General features: G+C 45.6%; 1 protein-coding gene across 1 annotated transcript in view; it reads left to right on the top strand.

Annotated features, from left to right (window-relative positions):
* The window catches only part of ENO2 (enolase 2), a 120,986-nt gene that overhangs the window by 81,584 nt on the left and 15,513 nt on the right, over positions 1-23,889 (top strand). The window contains exons 9-10 of the mRNA XM_069650646.1: positions 9,640-9,841; positions 11,470-11,578. Of these exons, the coding sequence (XP_069506747.1) occupies positions 9,640-9,841; positions 11,470-11,578 (311 nt within the window). The remainder of the gene's footprint in view (positions 1-9,639; positions 9,842-11,469; positions 11,579-23,889) is intronic.

A 23,889-nucleotide genomic window follows, 5' to 3' on the forward strand; every position in this document is an offset into this window, starting at 1 on the left:
AGGGAGGAGAAGAATGAAGAAGAGTCAAAGGACTGAAGATCGTGTCAAGAGCAAACAGGGTGAGAACGGGGATGGAAGGGAGGAGAAGAATGAAGAAGAGTCAAAGGACTGAAGATCGTGTCAAGAGGAAACAGGGTGAGAACAGGGATGGAAGGCAGGAGATGAATGAAGAAGGGTCAAAGGACTGAAGATCGTGTCAAGAGGAAACAGGGTGAGAACAGGGATGGAAGGGAGCAGATGAATGAAGAAGGGTCAAAGGACTGAAGATCGTGTCAAGAGGAAACAGGGTGAGAACAGGGATGGAAGGGAGGAGATGAATGAAGAAGAGTCAAAGGACTGAAGATCGTGTCAAGAGGAAACAGGGTGAGAACAGGGATGGAAGGGAGGAGATGAATGAAGAAGGGTCAAAGGACTGAAGATCGTGTCAAGAGGAAACAGGGTGAGAACAGGGATGGAAGGGAGGAGATGAATGAAGAAGGGTCAAAGGACTGAAGATCGTGTCAAGAGGAAACAGGGTGAGAACAGGCAAGAGAGGCAGGGGAATAAGGAAAAGTAAGAAGAGAATGATCAGAGCAGTAGAAGGGGAGGGTCCCGACAGGAGTAAGAAATAAAGAGGAAGAGAAAATGAGACCCAAGGAGGAACCAGTGATATGAGATGGGGAGAGAAAATAAGAGTCAACAACAGCAAAAAGTGGAACTGTGGAGTGGATTGTGACCAGCTGGAGATTAAAATGCCCCAGGAGAAAAAGAGGAGATAAAAGGACTTAAAGGTCGAAACATAACGAATTAGGAGGTCCAGGGGGGTGGGCGATACATTAATAGAAAAGCAATAGGTATAGGTTTAGTAAAGAAGAAACCTGATATTCAAAAGATGGAAAATGAAAACAACTGCCAAGAAGGAGAATAGTCGGGCACCACAAAGATGTTAAGTTGACGAATGCCCACACATGCAGGTGGGGTGGGCGCCGGTGGGGCGAAGGATGGGGCCAGCGGGAAGCGATGGGAGCAACACAGTAAGGAAAATGACACAGACATCATAAGTAAAAGAAACCGATATGGAAAGAAAAGACAATGGCTGCTGCCATCTGCTGACAGCCACAGACAGCCAGGTGGGGGGGGCTTTGCCCGGATGCAAATTCGGAAAGGCCCAGGTGAGGGAGCGGCCGCCAGGCGGTGGAAGCACCGAGCAATGCAGCAGTCCGGTGCACGGTCCTGTAGCCCAGCTGGCAAAGGGCATGTGCTGGGCAGCCGGAGATGGAAGAGAGTGAGCGCCTGATGGTAGGACGGCATGAGGCAGCAGGCACAGGCCAGCCCAAGGCCACAGACAGGCAGGTAGTTGGCCGTACTTGGCCTTGTGAGCTTCAACCCAGGTACTCGTGCTTGAGAGTGTGAATCTTTAACATTAAATGCTTCGAAAAAATAAATGTTCACTCAAGTACTTTTACGTCGCGTTCCTAACATTGATGCTGACACTTGGAAGCCTGATGCTACTGATTGTGAGCAAAAAACCCTTCTGACATTAGTGTCTGTAAGCAAAGCATGAATCAGGATTTTCCCACCTGTGAACGTAAATCCAACACTGGTGCCTGAAAGGATGAATTCTCCCCTTTTAGCATGTAAGGTATAATCCTGACACTTGTTGTGCGACTTGTGACACTCATGCCTAGGAGTGTCAACCCTGGAACTGTTGCTTGTGATTGTAAATTGTGAGTTTAGTATGTCGCTGTGTCAACGGACAGTCATGATGTCGGCCTTAAAGAAAGATCAACATCATGACTGTGCGTCGACACAGCGACGAATCGGCAAAGTCGCAGAAGACGTACCGGAGACACACACCACCAGTATGTGAGTAACTTTAGTCTGAACGCCAGGAGGCAGGGCCCGACTGCTCGTCATTTGTTCCTTGACCCCTTTTCATAACCAGCCCACCCTAAACCCTTTACCTATTTTGTTGGTCAAATAAACCATTCTGAACCCCAATATCAGATTCTTGAGTTGCTTGCTGATCCTTTGGCCATGACAGTGCTCAGTGCAAAGGTCAGAGTGGACAGCTGTAAGGTGCACAATCACCTTCGGTCCAATGGCCATCATAATGTTGGTCTTTCTTTTTTAGACCCCAAAGTGTTTCAGGTGATCCCTTCCCCCTGTCACGGCTCACGTGGTCCTGGGCTGCAGGCTTCGGTTCCACACCTGGGTCAGCAGATGCCAGGCTTCAGCACACCTGGCCAGTGTGTATCAGAGGGTAGGACTAGTGGGCTCGCTCCGGGGAGCCGGCAGCAGTCTGCCCCGCCTTCAGAGATGCAAACTACTGCTATCTACGGCTTCAAGGCCCTGTGTTCTCCTGGCTGTAAACAGGTTCCACTGCACTGGCTACCCCCTCCCCCCCCACGACCATGCAAGGCACACTCAGCTAATGGTAACAAGTTCTCAAAGAGATCCATTCTCATCTCAAGATTGCCGTTTTCCATAAAAACCGGTTACTATTAGGACTTTGTAGGGGAGTGGAAGTCATTAGTTGGGCTACAGCAGAGGTGCTAGAATGGTGGTATAACAGGCAAGGACTGGGGACCCTTGATGAACACCAAAGGGTAGACATGGGCCAGGGAACCTAGGTGGAACCCGGGGGATGCTCCATGTACCTCATCACAGAGCGGGTGGTGGCCCTCCAGCCGCCCATGTTTTTCCCAGCAGGATCTACCAACTTCAAACCTGCGACTTCATCACAGCACCGAAATCCTAAATGCTTCTGCCGGCATGGCATGCAGGCCTCAAAAGTAGAGCTTGTGCTGTAGATCTGCCAGATGATATCGCCCAGCAAGCCTGTGTGGCTCTACCCCAGAGGGTGCCTTTTTAAGAGTAGGAAATTAAACCTAAATGAAACAAAAATGAAATGTTATAATTACTTCAAAATTGCAAATCTATTCCTAAACCTATAACATGTGATAGTTGGACTTTTAAAGTCCCATCAACATCACAGTTCTGAAGCAGATGAGTAAGATGGCACATGCTTGGGGTGTACTAGCACCAATGTAAAGCATAATATTTATAATGTAGCTAATGTTTACTGTAGCTAAGGCAGTCGTCCTCAAGTCACCCAACTACTCAGCATCTCCGGCGGGCAGCGCACCACCACAAGCCAGGACACGTGCAGACTTGAAATCCTCTGCTACAAAAAGGAAAGGACCAGAAAATAAGTCTTCTGTGCCTATGTACCAAGACTATGGAACCTCCTCCCCGTCAGCATCAGACTCGCCCCCACGCTCCTACAATTCAGAAAAGAACTCAAGACCCACCTCTTCAACGAATCTCTCCTCCTCACACCTAGGCCATCACGTTGTGTCTCTGTGCTGTTGTATACCTCTCTAAAGCTCTCTGTTGCTTCTCGAAACAAGGTCCATGCTCAATAAATACCATATTAATAATAATAATTATATTATATAATAAAATGCCAGAGGTATTTTTGTCTAAAGCCACCCTGCCCGCTTCACCTGTTATCACCGCTAGAGGGCGCTGTTGCCTTATGTATAAGACAATAGACTTCAAGTTCATGTTCCTGGCAAACAAAATATGCATTTCATGTTATCACCACAAGTGGGAGCTGTTGCCTTATGCATACAACAATAAGACTTCAAGTTCATCTTCCAAGCGAACAAAATGTGTATTTCAACAATGATAACATACAATCAGCTGCAGAAAAGGCCCAAGACAGGAACACCACTACAATAGCATACTTCAAGTTGCATACACTAAGAAAATATATACTTTAAATTCATCTGATTAAGCACTATTTCACTAACAAAATAAATAACATTTTTTACTGTACTTATGTATTATGTAATTATTCCTTGTAATAGTTCTTGTTATGTATTATTATATCAGCAATATTCTTCATGTACGGTTTAAACTTTATTTGACTTCAATGTACTTTATTTTATTTGTTTGTTTCTTTCTTTTATTATTTATAATGCACAGATATACCCAGGGGTATCAGGGTGCAGCATTTACAAGAATATGCGAAGCTTAGTTACAAAGTATAACATGTACATATTAGCAAAGGGAGTGTATACAAAGCATAATAGGAAAACAGGCAATGTATACAGTACATGCAAGAGTACAAAGTGGGCACATGTGGTTACACAGTGTGCGGATAGCATGAAGGCATAGCCTTGGCACTTAGCTGTCTTGGTGGTCCTTCAATTTCAGCCATGAAACTACCTTGGAACGGAAATTCAGGTAGGGCATGTCTACTCTAAGGTTGGGAGGCAAGGAGCTCCATAGTTTGGCTGCTTTTACCGGGAAGCTGTTGCCTCCTATAGTAGCAAGTTTGAAGTTTGGGACAGAGAGGCAGTCTTTGTATGCAGTTCTGAGGGGTCTCGAGGAAGCTTGTCTATAGAATCTGTTAATCAAGTAGATCGGGGCAGCATTGTTAAGAGATTTGTAGGTAAGTGATGCCGCTTTTAGGAGAACTTTGTCTCTAGTGGAGAGCCAGTTGTTCTGTTGGCTGAGTCCTGAAATGTGCTCTCTTCTGGGGATGCCTAGGGCTGCTCTCAGGACGTTGTTCTGGAGGGTTTGTAACTTGCTGGTGGTAGCCTTGGAGGTTCCCAGGTAAAGGACGTTACAGTTGTCAAGGCGGGATGGTATAAGGGATCTAGCGAGTGTGAGGCAGCTAGCTGCCTGATAGAAATGGTTTAGCTGAGCGGATTAATTTGCACGTGTATGCAGATGAGGATGCCAGGGAACTCAGTTGTCTTTTGAAGGAAAGGTTAGAATCCAAGTAGAATCCTAATGTTTTGACCTCCTGTCCAACTTTCATATTGTTTCCATCTATCATGAAGGAGTTGTAGGCCGGGCTGAGTTTCTTTAAACTGGACGTAGTACCCAGGATGATAAGCTCCGTTTTCTCATCATTCAGGCATAGTCCATGAGTTGCCATCCATGCCTGAATGATGATGTACACCCTATTTAGCAAGGCCAAATCCTTTCCATAATCTCCATAATCTCCAGAAAGTGGAAGGAGGATCTGGGTATCATCTGCGTAATTAGTGTTGGTGATACCGAGATGATCCAAATCATCGAAAAAGGGGTTTGGTAAATATGTTGTACAATGTGGGGGAGACTTCGAATCATGCTGCATGTGAATTGTATTACTCTGACATCCCTCAACATTATATATCTGAGTCCAAAACACATATCCAGTGTTAGATTCGCCCATAGGGAACCCTGGAAATGTCCCGCTGGGCCTCTCCACCAATGGCCACTATTGTGTATGTGCCCTGGTTTTCTTCTCCTCTTACCCTCTCTCCCATCCACACTGCCACCTTCCTTTCATCTTAAACCCTCCTTCACATCCATTTGAAGTAAAGGATTTGTTATACAGCTTCCATTATTCAATTCCCCACTACTAACAAACCTGTTTTTTGTTACCTTTTCCTACAATGTAATCATTATATAGGGACAAATGTACTTTAAAATTCAACATTTTTACCAATTTTTTCCAAATATTCAAACCCTACTTAGATGGGTCAGTTTTGGTTCCCAGTCCACCTCAGGCTGGGCCACCTTCACAGGGGGGGTGGCATGTCGAAACAAACACCAGCCACTGCTGTTCTGGCAGAAGGGTGTTAGGTGGAGGATGGCTCACTAGTCACAAACTCACCACTCAGGCCTTAAAGAGCCTTTCTTTCCAGGGCGTTTCCTAAAAATAGGGTCCGTCCCTAGTTATACAGGCGCACCTTCCAAAGAACATAGAAGACTCTGTATTTACAACCCATGGGAGTCCAGCATCTGCGCTCTCAGCCTCCTGAACACATGACCAGGGATGTCATGTAGGTGGCTCCCTTGCTACCCCTACAAAAAAACTGAAAAAATAACTTTTTTTTCTTTTTTAAATGCAAGCTCCTGGGCTCTGGCCAGCACCATGTGGCTCTTTCCTTCTGGAGTGGCTGGCTTTCTTGTTCAGGCCACCTAAAAAAGAAGGAATAGGAATACAAAATAATTTGTCTTTCTGGAATTCTATACAATAATTGCTAGACACATTAAAGGTTTATTTCAGGCACACTTCAGGGGGTGAGTCACTGATTTAGTCTCTTCTTAAACACCTCAACTCAGCCTTTCATCCTTCTAAGGTCGATAAATGAGTACCAACACAGGTTGGGTGATATTGTATGTATATTTGTTCTATATAAAGCGCTTAAGCGTAAGTGCTATAAAATAACACATCATTATCATTTGGCCTTGGATGTCCGCTTACATTCACAGTAATTTGGTAATATGGGCCCATACACACTGGTCTTAGCGATGCATATGGCGATCCATTCTTGTATGAAATGTATATCACATTATAGTAATATTGTAACCATATTTTTCGTACTGTACTTAGGAACAATGCTATGTCACACCACTTCCTGTTCTGCCAAGGGCTGAAAGGTTGTGTTCCATTGCTTCCCGTGATATCACTTCGGCATGAGGTCAAATTACATCACTTGCTGTGATGTCAGAAGAGGTCATGGGTCGTATGATGTCACTTCAGCTACACTTGGCATTTTGGTGAAATGACGTCCCTGCACATGACAGCAAACAAAACAATCAGAGTCCACTTTCAGCCTCATATAGAGCTTCGCACCAAAGAGCGGCCCCAAGCAGTTGTTCAGAGCAGCTTCCCAGCTGAGCCACTACCTCTTCAGGGTAACAAACACAAGAGAGAGACTTGCTTCTCACCTGGAGCCCACATAATCCGAGCTGTCCTTCGCTCACTTTAAGAGCATTTCCAAAAATAAAGTCATCAGGAAAAACTCAACCATGGTGTCTGGGGTTTCGGCAAAGCTACAGCCAGGGCAAAGGACAGCCATCTACCTTCTGCTGGGCTTGTCTGGATGTGCCCGGCCACCAGCAGTAGCCTTCAGACAGACCTTCCTCCCAAGATGCTAAGCAGGAAAGGAACCTCTGGGCTCTGCTCACCACCATCTGCACCCCTCATCACACAGCATCAATCCATGGATTGCCCTAGCGCAGGGGTCAGCAACCTGTGTCTCTCCAGATGTTTTGGACTACAAATCCCATCATCCCTAGCCGTTGACTATTTTGGCTAGGGCAAGGGCGGGTATGCTCGTCCTTTTTGATTAGAGATGAGCAGTAAATTGCATCCAGATCAGAAACCCCCAAACCCCTGGTGGGCTGCACAGCCAGAGTCAGCACTCTCAGGGCCTGCAGGAAGGACAGCAACATCAGTGCATTTGTTGAAAGCAAGGGGTGAAGCTGTCTCATTCGACATCATTTACAGAAGTAAAATCGTTTCTGCGGACAGTAAAAGCAATGATTATGTTATATTATCATATAATTGAATTATTGTTGCTTTAGGTTTTATCATTGCATTTATTTCGCTATTATGTGCCCATTAAAACAATGTGTGTCAAGTGCGTCAACCGGTTCCTATTGCCATCAAAAGAAGAAAATAATCGTAGAAAAATCACTTGCACAGAAAAGGCGGGGTGATATGATCCCCCCAACGATGGGTCCGAGTCACTAAGAAATGCCTATATAGAAATAGCGCAGAGACTTAAATGTCCCGTTGTTGGAATTGGGCAGGGGCGGCTTACTAAGAAGGGTGACATGCCTTTCTGGGGTTTTCTCGCCCATGCAAACGATGCGCTGGCCACCTACTTGCAGGCCTAATTGTTAGGAGCACAGTCCTGACATTACTGAATGACAGCCTCCGAGCACCCTCATGCGTGCTGCAAGCACACCCCACTGTGAAGCGCCCTTCAATGATCTGTTCTTGTGAAATCTCCCAAAAATGCATTTCTATCCTTTTACTGAGGGATTGAAATTCAAGCAGAAAAGCCATTCAAATAATGCTTGAAAGGATCAGAATTAACCCATCACATGCATTGCGTGTCCCCCACAAGATCCTCTCCCTCACCCGTCCTAACCCCCCACCCCGCCCTGCCTCTTCCAAACATGCACAGTGGATTTCTGTAAACATGCACAGGGAAATCCTGTAAACATGCACAGTGCAATTCTGTAAACAGGCACAGGGGAATCCTGTAAACATGCACAGGGAAATCCTGTAAACATGCACAGTGCAATTCTGTAAACAGGCACAGGGGAATCCTTTAAACATGCTCAGTGGAATCCTGTAAACATGCACAGTGCAATCCTGTAAACATGCACAGGGAAATCCAGTAAACATGCACAGTGGAATCCTGTAAACATGCACAGTGCAATCCTGTAAACAGGCACAGGGGAATCCTGTAAACATGCACAGGGGAATCCTGTAAACATGCACAGGGGAATGTTTATGTTTTCTGCACATTTCGAAATTCATCCTGTTTGTGAATTGTGGGTGTGCTTTAAAATGTAAATACATGCCCCCTTCGGCATGCCTGCTTTGTACACTTTTGCCAACTGGAGAAATGCATCCAACGGAGCCTATCACGAGTGCAAAGACTACACTTGTGAACAGTAATACTGGCTCTACAGCTTGCAAGTGTGACTACTGACACTTTCCGAATGCTACTGGTTGTGAGTGTGAACACTGACACTAGTCATTGTGCTACTGAATTTAGCTGCAGACGTTTCTAGTCATGGGGTCAGGGAATGGATGCCCGCTGTTAGTGTGCCAATCCTGGAGCGAGCGCACTATGAATGAATCCTGGCTGTAAAGGGCTGCAGTGCACATCCTGGTGTTAGTGGACTCATGAGTGAACGTTTTGTGTGCAGTCTGCAGTGTGTGTACTATTGCCAGGGCAAGGAAAAGTAAATGCTGGTGGGACCTTCTATAAGTGGGTTCCTAGTGATTGCATCGACAGCCAAACCATCGGCAACCATACCATTGACAAAAAGCATCTAAAAAACCATTGAATGCATTTTTAAAAAATATATATTTTTATGGGGGGGTTCCCCCAACCCCTCTTTTTAAACCATTAAAACACTTTTTACTAAACTAAACCCTTTACCACTGAAAGAAATGCATTCAATGTTTTTATTTCGATGCATTTTTTCAATGGTATGGTTTGTCAATGCTTTGTATTCGATGCAATGACCGTATACCCTATAAGTGCACTCATAAACTCATGAGCAAACTCTGTTGCTGGAGTGCAGCATCTGGAATGCTGCTGGTGGAGAACTCACGTGTGACCCCCACATGCTAGCCTGCATTAGTGTGAGTTTGTGTGCTTGTGCACTCATAAGTAAACCCTTGTGCTAGGGGACAGCTGTGTGGGTCCTGATGCTAGAGTAAACACGTATGCTGGAATCCATCAGTGTCACATCTCATCAAGGGTGTTGCTGGGTCTGGAAACGATCCGGGGCTGCGCTAATGTTGGGACTGTCGGGACTCGGGGCTAGCTAACCTTTTGGTTATAGCCCCTGAGATTCTATCCAGGGCACCAACCAAAAGACCCGGGTATATACACACACCCCCCCGCACTCTATAGCGACGCCTCTGTGTCTGGTGGTAGTATTTCATTGAGTGAGAGCTAAATCTTCATTGTACTTAAAAGTTCAAATCGAAGCATTACACCCCAATTACAACCCCTTTGGATTGTGAACACAGAGGTCACTATTTGGATTGTGTCTGCTCGTGCCCACCCTAGTACAAGAGAATGACCCCATCCCTCCCTTCTGTCTCATTGATTTCAGTCGTATCCATTGAAGACCCCTTCGACCAGGACGACTGGGAGGCCTGGTCAAAGTTCACAGCTGAGGTTGGCATCCAAGTGGTTGGGGATGATCTGACAGTAACCAACCCCAAGCGAATCGAAAAGGCCGTGGAAGACAAGGCTTGCAACTGCCTCCTGCTCAAAGTCAACCAGATCGGCTCAGTTACCGAGGCCATCCGAGCGTAAGTACCGTAGATATTTCCCGCCTCACTCAATTCGCAAGAGTGACACATCTTGGGGGGTGCCTTGTTTTTCCCCAGATTTGTCAACCTGGTTGACTTTTTTGGAGTATCCAGGCATTTCCTTATGGCAAATTATAACAGTCCCACAAACTATTGTTCACAAAAAATATTCCCCACATTGCTTTGCTCCAATAACGAGTGTACAGTTTGTGGGCAAGATATTGGGCCTCATTATAGGTCTGCCGGTCTGGAAACAAGGGTCCTGGTAAGCTCACTGACACCCTTGTTTCTGGATCGGCAAACTCTGAGTCTGCCTGCCGGAGCCGCTGTTAGCAACGGTGCCGGTGCTTCTGTGTTCCCACTCCCATAGAGCCCAAAAGGGACTTACATTTTACTGGTGCTTGACTTCCCGAGCCACCGGACTTGGAATCTCACGGTGGCACCGGGAAGTCAGGCGCCGGTAACATTTTGAGAGTCCAGCAGCAACCCGCCGGTAGCACCGGCAGGGTTACCGCCGGACCTGTAATGAGGACCATTGTTTTAGAATGCAAATGTGAAAAACTAAAACCCCAAAACTGTAGGCTAACAAAAATCAACCAAATGGCAAGAATTTGCATAAAATATATCCCACTATCCCCGGGCTGTGGCACATGTTGCACACCTTTTGCTCAAAACGCCATCAATCACATTCTCTGGATTTTTAAACCTAGAGATTTCTGGTGTGTTTGTGTGTAAGGTGAGGGCCAAGAGAGTGCAAATGTGCCGCAGGAGGCCACATGCCAGCAAACGCTGAGCCATCCAGGACATCTTCTCCCAATCTCCCAGGGGGGGATAAAAGACCCGACAGCAGGGGTCTGTAAACCTTTGGCTCTCCAGTTGCTTTGGACTACAGATCCATCAGCCCTCTCCAGCATAGACAAAGGTGAGCACTAATGGGAGCCATTGTCCACAACATTTGGAGCGCTGCAGGTGGGGGACCCCTACCCTACAGTCTTCTGGTGCTAAATTAGACAATGCATGTTTGAAAGATTACACTTTGAAAAAAAAGCTTGAAAACCCAACGTGGGAATACGTTTGTAAAAGTCCTGAAAATGAAGCAACAGTAAAAAATAATTAGTGGACAGATGAAAGATAGTTTCAGGGGGGTTATGCAGGGTGCCAACTCGTTTTAATGTTGAGCAACAACCTTTTTTAAAAGGGTAATGGATGCCTGGTATTGTGGAAAGGAGGGTGGAGTCTTATCTGAGCAAAAGGGAGAACTAAGGTGTACCTCCCTATTATAGAATGTTAAAAAAATGCATGACTACAGGATGCATGGAAACAGGAACATGGATTCAGGGATGGGAGCAAGAGCAGGACAGGGGGGTCTCAGCAGGGAATCAGAAGGAAAGGCGCTCTAGACACAACATTAACAAACCAAATGCATCAAGAAGCTAAATAGTTTCCAGCCTCAAACTTTCATTTTTCAAACTTTTCTGTTTACAATTTCCCGCTTTCAAGCCAATCACCTATAATCAAACTAAGGGCCTTCTACACATACCTGGGGTATCAATGAGTCTGTGGGTACACAGTGGCGTTGGGAACATCGTTGCTAAACTTGTTGCATTCTCTTACCCATCCTATTACAGCTGTAAGCTTGCCCAGGAGAACGGCTGGGGGGTAATGGTCAGCCACCGCTCTGGAGAGACAGAGGACACCTTCATCGCAGACCTGGTTGTTGGACTTTGCACTGGCCAGGTATGTGTGTGCGCAAGATCAAACCCTCATTCATTTTGTAAAGGCAGGTGCAGACAATGGGAGACCACTTTAGGGCTGGCTTAGGTGTGTTTTTGTCAGTCGTACAAACCCAACCTGGCAAAACCCTGGCACTCCTTCTCCACAGAGTGGTCTTCCTCTTTCCTTGGGCTGATGACGCCCCTTTTTAGATTGTTAGTGACCTTTTTATAAGTTCAGTTTATCCAGACCATCCCATGTTCTCCGTTATCTGGAGAAGCCATGGGAACCACATGCTTGGAGCACTCGAGAAACCTCTTTTGAGTGTTAATGACCTTGAAAAAGCCAGTTATCATGTATTGACAAATTGTATCTGTTAAAATAATTTTATGGAACATTTAGAAAAGTGTAATTAATTAATTTAGAGAATAACTAGTAAAAGATATATCGTGGTCAACTGAAAACCCTGCTCTTTGCATACAATTCTGGCCAAACTCATAGAAAGTAGCTGCCTGTCCTTTTCATGTGCATCCTGTCTTCAAATGGTGTTCTGCTCGTGTATATGTTAGTGCCCTGATGCCTGCCGGTTACCGGCGCAGTACAAATAAATAAATAAACAACATATGCAAGAATTATTTTTTTATTCAAGAGTTTTATTGCAAGTTTAATATAACTGCACAAAACCAAGTATGAGAACATAGTTTAAAATGAAGGCATCGATGGCCATCATCAAACATACATCAATGAAAGGTCACAAGCAGGAATGCGAAGAACACTACTCAGCAGGGGTTCCTACTGACCCACTTCCCTCCTATGCCGATGCCGCCGCTCACATGTGAAGGCAGTGGCATTGAAAAGGTAATAACCTTGTTACAGATTGGGTTTCTTGTATGGCTGCCCGGCCCAGGAGCACCCACATTACCCGGCAGTAATTTATGAGATAGTCGTCACCCCTGCAGGTTGGATACAACTAATACTTTGGTTGCCGAGAACCAGAAGGTTCAGATAACCAACCAGGAAAATCAATATTAAAACTTTTTCTGTTCAGCGTCGCATAAAATTGATGATAAAAATGAATGTTGATCATTTTCCTGGCACCAAGCAGTCTGATTCATGATACATGCCAGCTCAGCAATTGAATCTTGGCGCGATCGCCCTTTCTTGGTCTGCAGCTTTTATAATCAATAGCATGCCACCTGAGGACATGGGTAAGATGGCAGACCGTCCGCTCCCCGTTCCTGAGACACAAAGTTGCACCCAGGGTTTATGCACAGGAGACATGATGTCAGAAGGACCTTGATAACAGACTCTCACATTACAGAGCTTGCAACGGATAAACTGAGGTAGGTAATAGGGGTGGGACACATTTCTTGAACATTTCTCAAATGGCACGGCCTTGCATCACCAGAGGGTCACTGTGCCTCCCCATACCCAAGGCGCACTGTTATGCCTGACCATGGGCATTGATAGCTATAGCTCTCAAATCAAGCGCAGTGCTGCATTCTCACTGCCCTCAGTGTGCTTAACACAAATGTGCGTGTGCTCAGCGGCTTGAGTGATCTCTGCTGTGATCTGTGTGTGATCTGCAGGTCGCAAGTTCGAATCCCGGCAAGGCTGACTCAGGTGGAAAAAAAGAGTACCAACTTCAGTTGGGTGATATTGTATGTATACCAGTTCTCTGTAAGCACTTAGGTGTAAGCACTATATAAATAACACATTATCATTATAATTTACTCCACGGAGGGGTTTCTTGTATGGCTGCCCGGCCCAGGAGCACCCACATTACCCGGCAGTAATTTATGAGATAGTCGTCACCCCTGCAGGTTGGATACAACTAATACTTTGGTTGCCGAGAACCAGAAGGTTCAGATAACCAACCAGGAAAATCAATATTAAAACTTCTAACTGTTCAGCGTCGCATAAAATTGATGATAAAAATGAATGTTGATCATTTTCCTGGCACCAAGCAGTCTGATTCATGATACATGCCAGCTCAGCAATTGAATCTTGGCGCGATCGCCCTTTCTTGGTCTGCAGCTTTTATAATCAATAGCATGCCACCTGAGGACATGGGTAAGATGGCAGACCGTCCGCTCCCCGTTCCTGAGACACAAAGTTGCACCCAGGGTTTATGCACAGGAGACATGATGTCAGAAGGACCTTGATAACAGACTCTCACATTACAGAGCTTGCAACGGATAAACTGAGGTAGGTAATAGGGGTGGGACACATTTCTTGAACATTTCTCAAATGGCACGGCCTTGCATCACCAGAGGGTCACTGTGCCTCCCCATACCCAAGGCGCACTGTTATGCCTGACCATGGGCATTGATAGCTATAGCTCTCAAATCAAGCGCAGTGCTGCATTCTCACTGCCCTCAGTGTGCTTACCACAAATGTGCGTGTGCTCAGCGGCTTGAGTGATCTCTGCTGTGATCTGTGTGTGATCTGCAGGTCGCAAGTTCGAATCCCGGCAAGGCTGACTCAGGTGGAAAAAAAGAGTACCAACTTCAGTTGGGTGATATTGTATGTATACCAGTTCTCTGTAAGCACTTAGGTGTAAGCACTATATAAATAACACATTATCATTATAATTTACTCCACGGAGGTGTTATAGCAGTTAGACACCTCTAGCGTTCTTCTGCAGCAGAGAGGCTACAAGACAGGGAAAAGCTGGAGACGCAACAGTACTGAATAAATGGAGACGAAGAGATCCACGTAGGTAGATATCTCGGGTGACAAGATCAGGGCACCTACATTTCAGGGCTGCATATTCCTGCCTCACCCTGGGAGGGGCTGAGGAAGCATGGACGTTGGCCCTTCAACACTTATGACGGAAGACGTACTTAGATGATGATAAATGAATTGTTTGAGCCATGCAAGATTACCTCAAAAGGCATAGAGGGAGGGCCAAAACTGCCTGTTGGAGTCACCGTTCCCTTCCCCACATTGTGTTGTAGGCACGTGATGCAGTTCTGAACCCCCCTTTCGTCATTATTTTTTATGTGCGTGTTCTCCCATACTGTGTCTAGATGCTGGACTATCTTTTGTGACACAGACATGAGTAGGGCTGTGGGCCATCGTGACCATTGCAGTTACATAGGAATTGGGCAACATCCAGTTTCTACTCTTCTTGTCTACCCAACAACCCTCTAGATCTAATTCAGCAGAGCCCTCAGCCCACCCTTGTATTTCATCTGCAGTGGCTTCTGCCTGCATTTCTTTGTCAGTAGCAATTCCATTTTCTATCATGCAGGGCACTTCCTCTGACTGTACTGTTAACATTTTGGTACTCAAGTCAGTGGCCGTTTGCTTCGCAATTCTGTCTGCAAATGCGTTTCCCACTCCCACTTTACATGTTACTTTTTTATGTGCCTCGCATTTCAATATTGCTAGGTGCTTCGGACTTCAATTATGAAACGATACGGTACCTCATTACCTCCTTCCTTATACACCGGAAGAATGGGACTGTTACAAGTACTGCCTGTAATCTCTTCAATCACTCCCAATCTTACCAAATCAGAAACAATACTTTTCAATCCTTTCTCTCCTTCTGCCAAAATTTTGTATTGTGGTATACGCGGAAACACTACTCCTTCTTCCAGGGCTATTTTCACTCACTCTATCTTCAAGCATCCCACATCATTGTCATTCATCGCCCATATACAAGTTGGCACTTCACTCAATTCTCCTGGCAAAGGTTTGGACACAAATTTAGATACCAGTACATTTTGTGGTGATATAGTCAAAAATACTCCATCTGGTGTACAGTGGAAAGCTTCACTCAGTTTTTTCAATAGAATTAACCCCAAAAGGTTCTCCCCACAATTCTCTGTTAAAAGAAATGGGCAATATTCAGTGAATGGGCCTAATGTCACTGCTACTGGTTGGGACATGCGATTTATCACTGGGGTGCCTGCAAATCCTACTGAAATGTTTCTTTGCCCTGACAGTGGTATTTCTGGAACCAAGGGATGATCTATTGAGAACTTTTGCGCCCCCGTATCTATGAGAAAGCTATGCTCTCCATTCCCGACTTTCATTTCTACGTAGGGTCCTTTCTGATTCACGGGAATAGACACTGGTTCCGACCCCTTTCCTGGGCTTTCCTATTGGGGAAACAACACATCATCTGATGTGTAATCGCTACTATTACTATAGTACGCACCCGATCGGGTATCAAAAATGTTCCCGCCCCTACCTCTATTTCCATTTTGCATGTTTTGATGGCTCTGATTCGGAGTAGAAGTTTGATTCTGTGCTAGGTCCTGATTTTGGATAACATTCCCTTGACCATTCTGATGCTGCTGCATGCTATTTCTATTTTGCCCATTAGTTCCTGGATGCCCCCTATGCTGACTTCTTTGGACATACCCATTTCTATTCTGCAGATGTTGACATTGCGCTCGCCAGCGACCTTCCTCTCTGTAGTATGCACACTGATTCAATCCCAGAGGCCCACCATGCATATTTAAATTACTTCTGCCTTGTGCATTTCCTCTTCCTCTGTTGTGTCCCACCACTTGCTGGAGTAGCACTCTTGTTTTCAAATTCGAACTATCCTTTACCTATTTTTCTTTCTCTGTGTTCACTCTGTTCTCATAATATTGGGCCATATGTAGTACTTCACTCAACGTTTTGGCTTGCCATGCACTTTCCGAGGTCATTATTAAGTTTTGAATTGGAAGTATTAACCCTCTCACATATTTGTAAACAAATAGTCTTTTTCCCGCTTCTGGGCCTACATCCTGTCCACTGAAGTCTGTAAATACTTCCTCAAATCTGTTAATATAATCTGTCGCTAACTCATCCTTGCCCTGAACACACGCAGTCAATTTGTCCCATTGAATTCTTTTCTCTGGTACAATTTCTTTCAATTTTTGTATTATCCGTGCTGGTAACGCCACCATATTTGGCTCTGGCTTTCCCCCCACCTCTTTTTCTCTATCTTCCTTTATTAAATTTGCCCATGTGGCGCCGTAGGCCGTTTTATCATCCACCTTTCTTATTTGCTTCCATATGCCTGCTAATAGGATTACTGGAAATATTAGATCTATGTCACCCATGGTGAGCACGGATGATTGCAGGCAGGACTCTACTTCTTTCTAAAATCCCGCGGGATTCTTTCTTATATCGGGAATCGTCTGTTTTATGTTATTTACTTCCTGTCTGGAAAAAGGGACATGTACATATTGGGCGGTATAATGCGCTTCCGTTACTCGCGCTGGTTGATTGCCTACTGCGGGAATCTCTACCTTTGGTACATAAGTAGGGGGCACTTCTCTCATAGGAAATGCCACACTCACTGTCCCTCCCCCTTCTCTCATATGCAATAATATTCCCAGGTCAAGTGATAAGGCTGTCTCTCCTGTTCCACATTCTAGTGCTCTCTTATATACTGCCATTATTTCAAGGGGACTGGCTTTCTTCTCATTTATATCTTTGTCTATCAGATGTTCAGCCATTATCTGCAGTGCTTTTCTTTTCATGGGCAAAGGGTATTCATCAAATATTTCATGTATTTCCATTGTGGGGATGCTAGGATCGGAAATCTATTTTAACGCCTCTCTTACACATACTTTTAGTTTATCGCCTGTCTGTCTTGTTCGACGGCAAATATCGCCGCTGTATATAGGGCTCTACCACTTCCGTCCTATCTCTCCTAATATCTTTACTCCTATACCCTGGTGTGGCAAACATTTCAGCATATTCATCATCAAGTTCATTCTTAAGTTAAAAAAGTCGGTCTACATGTTCCCTTATCTCTTCCTCTCTCCCTCTACAGCCCGCTAATGCATTCAAATCCAACAATCGTTGCGGCGGAAGCTTTCAAATTAACTGTTTCCATCTCGCCACTAAGTATTCCCCCATGCATTCCAACACTACCTGTCTTTCATTGCTCCTTCTGAAGTCATACATCGAAGCTAGCGCTGATGTTGCATCATTCCCATTTATATACATTTGAGCCTGTTCTCGCAACTCTCGCTTTCTCTCCTTGCTGATCGCACTATGGGTCACTCTCGCACATCCACTTTGTCCGGCCCCTTCTTCTGTTTCAACGAGTTCAAGTTCCATCACAGGAGGGGCAAATGGGACAGAAACAATCTCTGGGGAGGGAGGTGCAGATGGGACAACGGGAACGGGAAATGACTGTTGCAACGACTGGCTAATGGGAGGCGCTGATTGTGCGGTCTGTGGCTGTGCCAGTATTTGGTCAATTGGGAGGGGCAGAGCAGCTGGATGGGGCTGAGCGATAGGTACTGATGCAGTCTTTTTAGTCTCTCCCCTTGGGCCTCGCTTTGTGTCAGTTAATATTTTATTTATTAATTTGTCTGATGAATGCAACTCTCGTTGTGGGTATATCTTTTCTATACTCAACTGGTTGCGCCTATTTGATTTCCTCAAACTATCATTCCACTCCTCCTCCTCCTTTTCTCTCACTCTCTCTGCTTTCGACTTATTCCTGCACGCATGTTTCTCCCTACTTCTCCAGCGAAGCATAGCTTCCCTTCTCCAGTCTCTAAGAATATCAAATGCTGCAGGGCGTGTTTTCTTTTTCATCAACACCTTTTCCAAATTATCTATTCTCGTCATTTCAAAACTCCCATGATTCGGCCACTGGAGATCTTCCTGTTTTCTGGTTTGCTTATGCCAAATCTCACAAAACATTATCGCTCCCACACCATATTTCACATACATATCACACGCCGGCGTTCCCACGGGTGGTGCAACCTGGCCAGTTTCCAAAAATTGACTCCCGCAGTGGAAAAATCTCACTAGGGTGGACAATACCCCAGGCATGTTTTAACCTTACCCTTGGCTAACCAACCTTACACTGGGTGTTTGATTTTGCAAAATCAACTCTCAACCAATATCAGGATTACTTTGAATCGGGGCACGACTCACCTGATCAATCAAGTTGTTTTTTTCAAGACACAATTCGTCCGTATACTGACGCAACCAATGATGTTGTGTCTGCGTATCTTGGCTCACTCTGCCTCGTTTCGGGACCCTCGCCTCCTTGTTCTCTGACCGGGCACGTCGATCAGGGATCAGTTGTGTGCAGATCTGCAAAGGAGTCTCTCATCGCTTTCGCAGGGGCGCCCCGAACAACTCTTGATCCTGGCTCGGTCGTCCCGTCCTTGCCGTTCACTTCGCCTTCCTTATCTTACAACGTACACAATGGAACAAGTGGGGGAGGGTCCCTATTCGGGCACCATCTTGAAGGGGCCCCTAGGGGACCCTTGCATGTGGAAACAAGGCACAATCACCACACACAAACTGATACGCCAGACACAAGGTTGTATTCCCAAAATCTAGGGTTTATTGCAAAGCAAATAGTCTCAGTTGGCCAAATGGGTCCCACGCCCCGCGACGTGTGTCTTCCAGACCTCGGGGGACGCAAGAGCCCCGAGAATCCTACCACAGTTACATATATACAAAGCAAGCATCTTACAATCAGTAGTGACACATCCAATTCCGCCCCTAATACATTTCCTTTGAATTGGGCACGATGATTGACAATGGTGACGAGTATGACATCTTCAAACATTAATTTAGCAACAGTTTGCAATTTCGTGAACCTACATATATAAGTCTTTGTTTAAAGAACACAATGCTTCTGTTTCTACAAGCAAGCTGTGCGTAGGGGAGAGACACATTCCAGGCCTTGCTATCTCCTGGTTTCTATTTGTGTGCTGGCGGTCAACTTGCTCACCAAAGTTCTACAGGGCTCAGGAAAGGGGGGCCGCAAAGAAGAGCAAAGAAGAGCATAATTCAAATCATTTAATGTTCGCTTCTACCATTTCTACTATGTTTCCGAGTCTAGCTGGCACCTGCTGTACTGATTAGAATGCCTTGCAACTTACTTCCCAAGGATATGTGAGGGAGGAGACCGGCCATTTCTGTCTGGGTTACTGCGTTATGTTTCAACATGTCTCTCGCGGCCTTGCGTTATGCATCAGTAGACAGAATACTATTTCAACAAAGCAGTTTTGACATGAAGCAAACGGCAAACGTTAGAGAAAACAAAATGGCAATTTCAGTCACCTCAAAATGGCTGCACTTCAGTCAAGTTTATGGCTACATTTTTCTAATACTAAACACATGAGGCGGTTGGCCTTTGGCCAACAAAGTACATTGCCTTCCGATCGAGGGGTGTCTGTTTTTCTGGACTGACACTTTGGTTGGGCGGCTCCGGAAGCAGGATATTGTTGTTGGGACTTGATTGTATAACTTTTGCAGAGGGTTATGGGAGTCGAACTGCTATATTGTTGCTGTTATGGAAAACAATACAAATACATTTAAAAATAAAAAAAGAATACCCTCATCGCCCACCTCCTGAAGAAGTCCTCTGATGATCCAGCGATACTTGCTTATTATCAACTATTAGCCAACACCCCTTTCTCGAGGAAAATGCTTAGAGAAAACGGGTGCTCAGCAGCTTCTGTGATGACTTACAAAACTTATTGCATGAGCTTCAATCAAGGTCCCCCCTGCTTGAGCAACTGAATCTGTCCTGCTTTTCTGCACCCTTTGGACAAAGGCCCTCGGGAGATCCTCATCCTCCGTGACTGTCAACGGCTTTTGAGATCCTCATCCTTCCTGACTGCGGCTTTTGAGATCCTCATCCTCCTTGACAGTCTGCAGCTTTTGAGATCCTCATCCTCCTTGACTGTCAACTGCTTTTGAGATCCTCATCCTCCTTGACTGTGAACTGCTTTTGATATCCTCATCCTCCTTGACTGTCAACTGCTTTTGAGATCCTCATCCTCCTTGACTGTTTGTGGCTTTTGAGAGCCTCATCGTACTTTACTGTCAATTGCTTTTGAGAACCTCATCCTCCTTGACTGTATGCGGCTTTTGAGATCCTCATCCTCCTTGACTCTCTGCAGCTTTTGAGACCCTCATCCTCCTTGACTGTCTACCACTTTTGAGCTCCTCATCCTCCTTGACTGTCTGTGGCTTTTGAGATCCTCATCCTCCTTGACTGTCTGTGGCTTTTGAGACCCTCATCCTCCTTGACTGTCTGCAGCTTTCGACACTATGAATCGCTCTACTCACTCATCTGAAGGACTCTCAAGGCATCCAGGTTCAGGTTTTGATGTGGATCGCCTTTTTCCTCCAAGATAGAGAGCTGCAAGAGAGGTCTTGATCCTTCCTCTCCAGGTCCTCTGTTCTGAGCTGTGGTGTGCCCCAGGGTTCAGTCCTCTTGCTGGGGTTCTTTAGCACATACATGTGTATAAATAATCTTTTTATTGCTGATCATAAAATGCATTGCGGAACGTATGAAAACACCACTAGATATTTAGGCATTTTCTTAAAGGACAAACGAAAACACTTTCCTCTGCAATGCAAAAAAATTTAAAAAACAGCATGCATAGGGGGTAGGAGACAGAAAAGAAGAGGAAAGCACCAAAGATGAAGGAAGGATGAGGAAACGAATAATAAAAGAATATAAACAACATGAAACAACAAATCAATAAAGAATAAAAATGGAGGCCAACCAAGGTAGGTAAGAGAATTCCAGATGGATAACTTGTAATGCCACCCAAAGTACAGACCGCAAAAACACTTGATTCTGTCAAGTGTACACAATTTAGCACAAAGACAGGCTCATTAGATATAGCTTCCTCATCCCTCACCATTGCCATAGCAACCATGCAAGAAAAGAATCATTATCCCTCGATACGCCACAAGGACAAGCCAGCATCCAACTCCCATGGCTCCAGAAAGTAAAGGAGGAATCCCTGCAAATCAGCGTGAAGAAGATTCTTGCTGTCATGTCTCTTCTGTGTGTTCATCTGTACTCTGCTGCAGAAAAAACATATGCAGCACCTAGATCTGTAAAAACAAACCGCTTTGCATGATAAAGTACTCTCAATTTAGCCGGGTGCCAGACAGAGAGAGGACCACCAAGTTTGCCGAGTCTGCAAGAGTTCACACCGCCTGTGCATTGCGGTCTTGCTCGAGTCATTAAAAGGGGTTTGCTGCCACCACCCAAATGTGGCTTCACATCTCAGGGCACTGTAGGACCATCACCACTATTTATCATGTATACAACTTAGATTGCTGCGACTTCCCTGGTGGAAAACGATAGGCATCCTTGACATGAAAAGGGACAACATTGTCCAGAGTGCCCACCTGGGCATCCAGGAAGAATCTGAAGGAAGCATGTAGTCATTTTGAAGAAATCCTAGAAGGGACTCCAAGCACCCTAATTTTAGCCGTTCCTTGATCCAGCTGGGTGGATGGGGCATAACAAACCCTCATGAGCTCTTTCTAGGTGTTGGCTCTGGCAAGTCGGCATCCACCTTTTGTCTTTCTTGCCATCAAGGCTGCTGTTCTCTGGTCAGCCATCATTCTATAAATCTGTCAAACTGGGGCCATGCTCCCAACAAACCCTGCACTTCCCCCTTGAGACCACCTCACCAGGCCGGACTCTCACCTTCGGGTGTCATTTTGGTATTACGCACCGCCAAAGACCCACCACAGCAGGGATTCCAAATTGGAAAGTTCGGAGGAGGGAAAGCCCAGAGCTGATCACTGGAATCAGTTCCCGATATCATTGGCCCCCTCCTGCCATTCCCCAACCCCGCGGTGGCAGGTAGAAAATCCACAGGCCCGTCGTGACCACAGAGTTGATGTTCGAAGCAGACATTTTAGGCTCTACTCAGCCCCTCCCCTAAAGCAAATCTTAAGCCACTTGCTGATCTCTTTGCTGCTGCCTTCTGGACCTATAGAGAAGATACCCGCATTGGTTTCAGTCTGGCTGATCCCTTTCATATCTGCCTGCTTGCCTAGTATCAATGATTGGACCTTTGGTAGATAACACCCTCAACACATCAAAAACAGAGATAACTAACCTTGGCTCGCCCTTCGCCCCGAATTCCCCTTCACCTAACTCACCACTCTGGGTACTCCCCCACCTCCCTATTGTATTAGCAGTAAAAAACGAGGGTTTACCTATGATGTCTTCCTCACCTTTTCCACTCAACTACAGGATATTTCTAGGAAATCCCACTACCACCGCCTATCGCGCCTAGAAACACTTGTGTCTAGCTGCGTTATAAATGACTCTGTCAGGATTAGTCAGGCGAGTACAAAGGCAGCGAATATGGCAAGGGAAATGTGCACCCAGGAACTACGACTCAGGTATGCTAGAACCCAGGAGTGCAAATAGAGTGTGACATCAAAACCAATATATGAAAAGGGATGTGGGGTAAGCACCTGACCGCGAGGAAAGTCGGCAAGCGCCTTACCCCCAATTGCTGTTACAGGTACTGACAGCGCTAAACCCACGTGGAGGGCAAGCAATGACAGGATCTGTGTACTAACACTCTTGATGGTATTACATAAGGGAACTTAAGAACTGTACTCACGAGGACGAGATAAACCTCTTGAATGTCAGCTAGCCCACGAATCCTGTTGAAGAAACTGGGACCCCGAAAGGCTAGAACAGCAATGGAAGGAAAACTAAATACCTAAGTGGGAATAGTGTTTACAAAATAGTGAGGAAAACATAAGCATTCACACAGGAGCTAGCTACTACCGCACACCACACCTAATAATCAAAGGGAAAATAAATGCAGAAGTGCAGTGGAAAACATGGAATGGATCCTCTAGAAAGTAAGGATCAGGAGCAGGGAAAAACGAAATAACCTATGCAAACTTCTCCCTACCCCTCCATGGAAAAGACAGGAAACTAAACTAAGAGGAAGGCTAAGGCAAATGGGTAACAGCAGCAAAGGACAGAGTCAAAGAAATATAGAACACAGACAAACTGGGCTGCATCTAAAAGGGGAAAGCACTGAGAATTGCTGCCTGCAAACAGAGGAAGACAAAAAGGGAAATCAAGGGAGCAGAAATCAATTAGCGCATGAATCCGAAATTCAGGGCGGAGGAAACAAGAAAACAGGAACAAGGAAGTAGGTACAAAGGCAAGGAACCAGGAACCAGGAACCAGGGACTAGTCAAAAACAGGAACACTGCGATCGATGACCAGCGCTGGACTGAAGTAAGACTGAGGCTTTTAAAGCTGCTTAACGAGCACACGCCTCGGGTGTGCTGATTGCTGCACCTGCCGCCACAGCTGTTACCTATCCTCCACCCAACCTTGTGTTGCAAGGGTGGAGGTGGAGCAGTGGGCCAGGCATTCTGGGAAGCATAGTCATTTGGTTAAAGAAGCATGCTGGCTGCCAAAAACCTGGAATGGATCCGGAAGGGAAGTAGCTGGGAAAATAGGGATTTAGCGCTCCCAAATCATCACAGCACTGTAGCATAAAGTTCGGAGGAAAAGTCCAGTAGGGAATAAACCCCAAATCATGCCCCCAAAT

This window comes from Ambystoma mexicanum, chromosome 3p, assembly GCF_040938575.1.
Source record: "Ambystoma mexicanum isolate Mex_15411 chromosome 3p, UKY_AmexF1_1, whole genome shotgun sequence".
NCBI lineage: Eukaryota > Metazoa > Chordata > Amphibia > Caudata > Ambystomatidae > Ambystoma > Ambystoma mexicanum.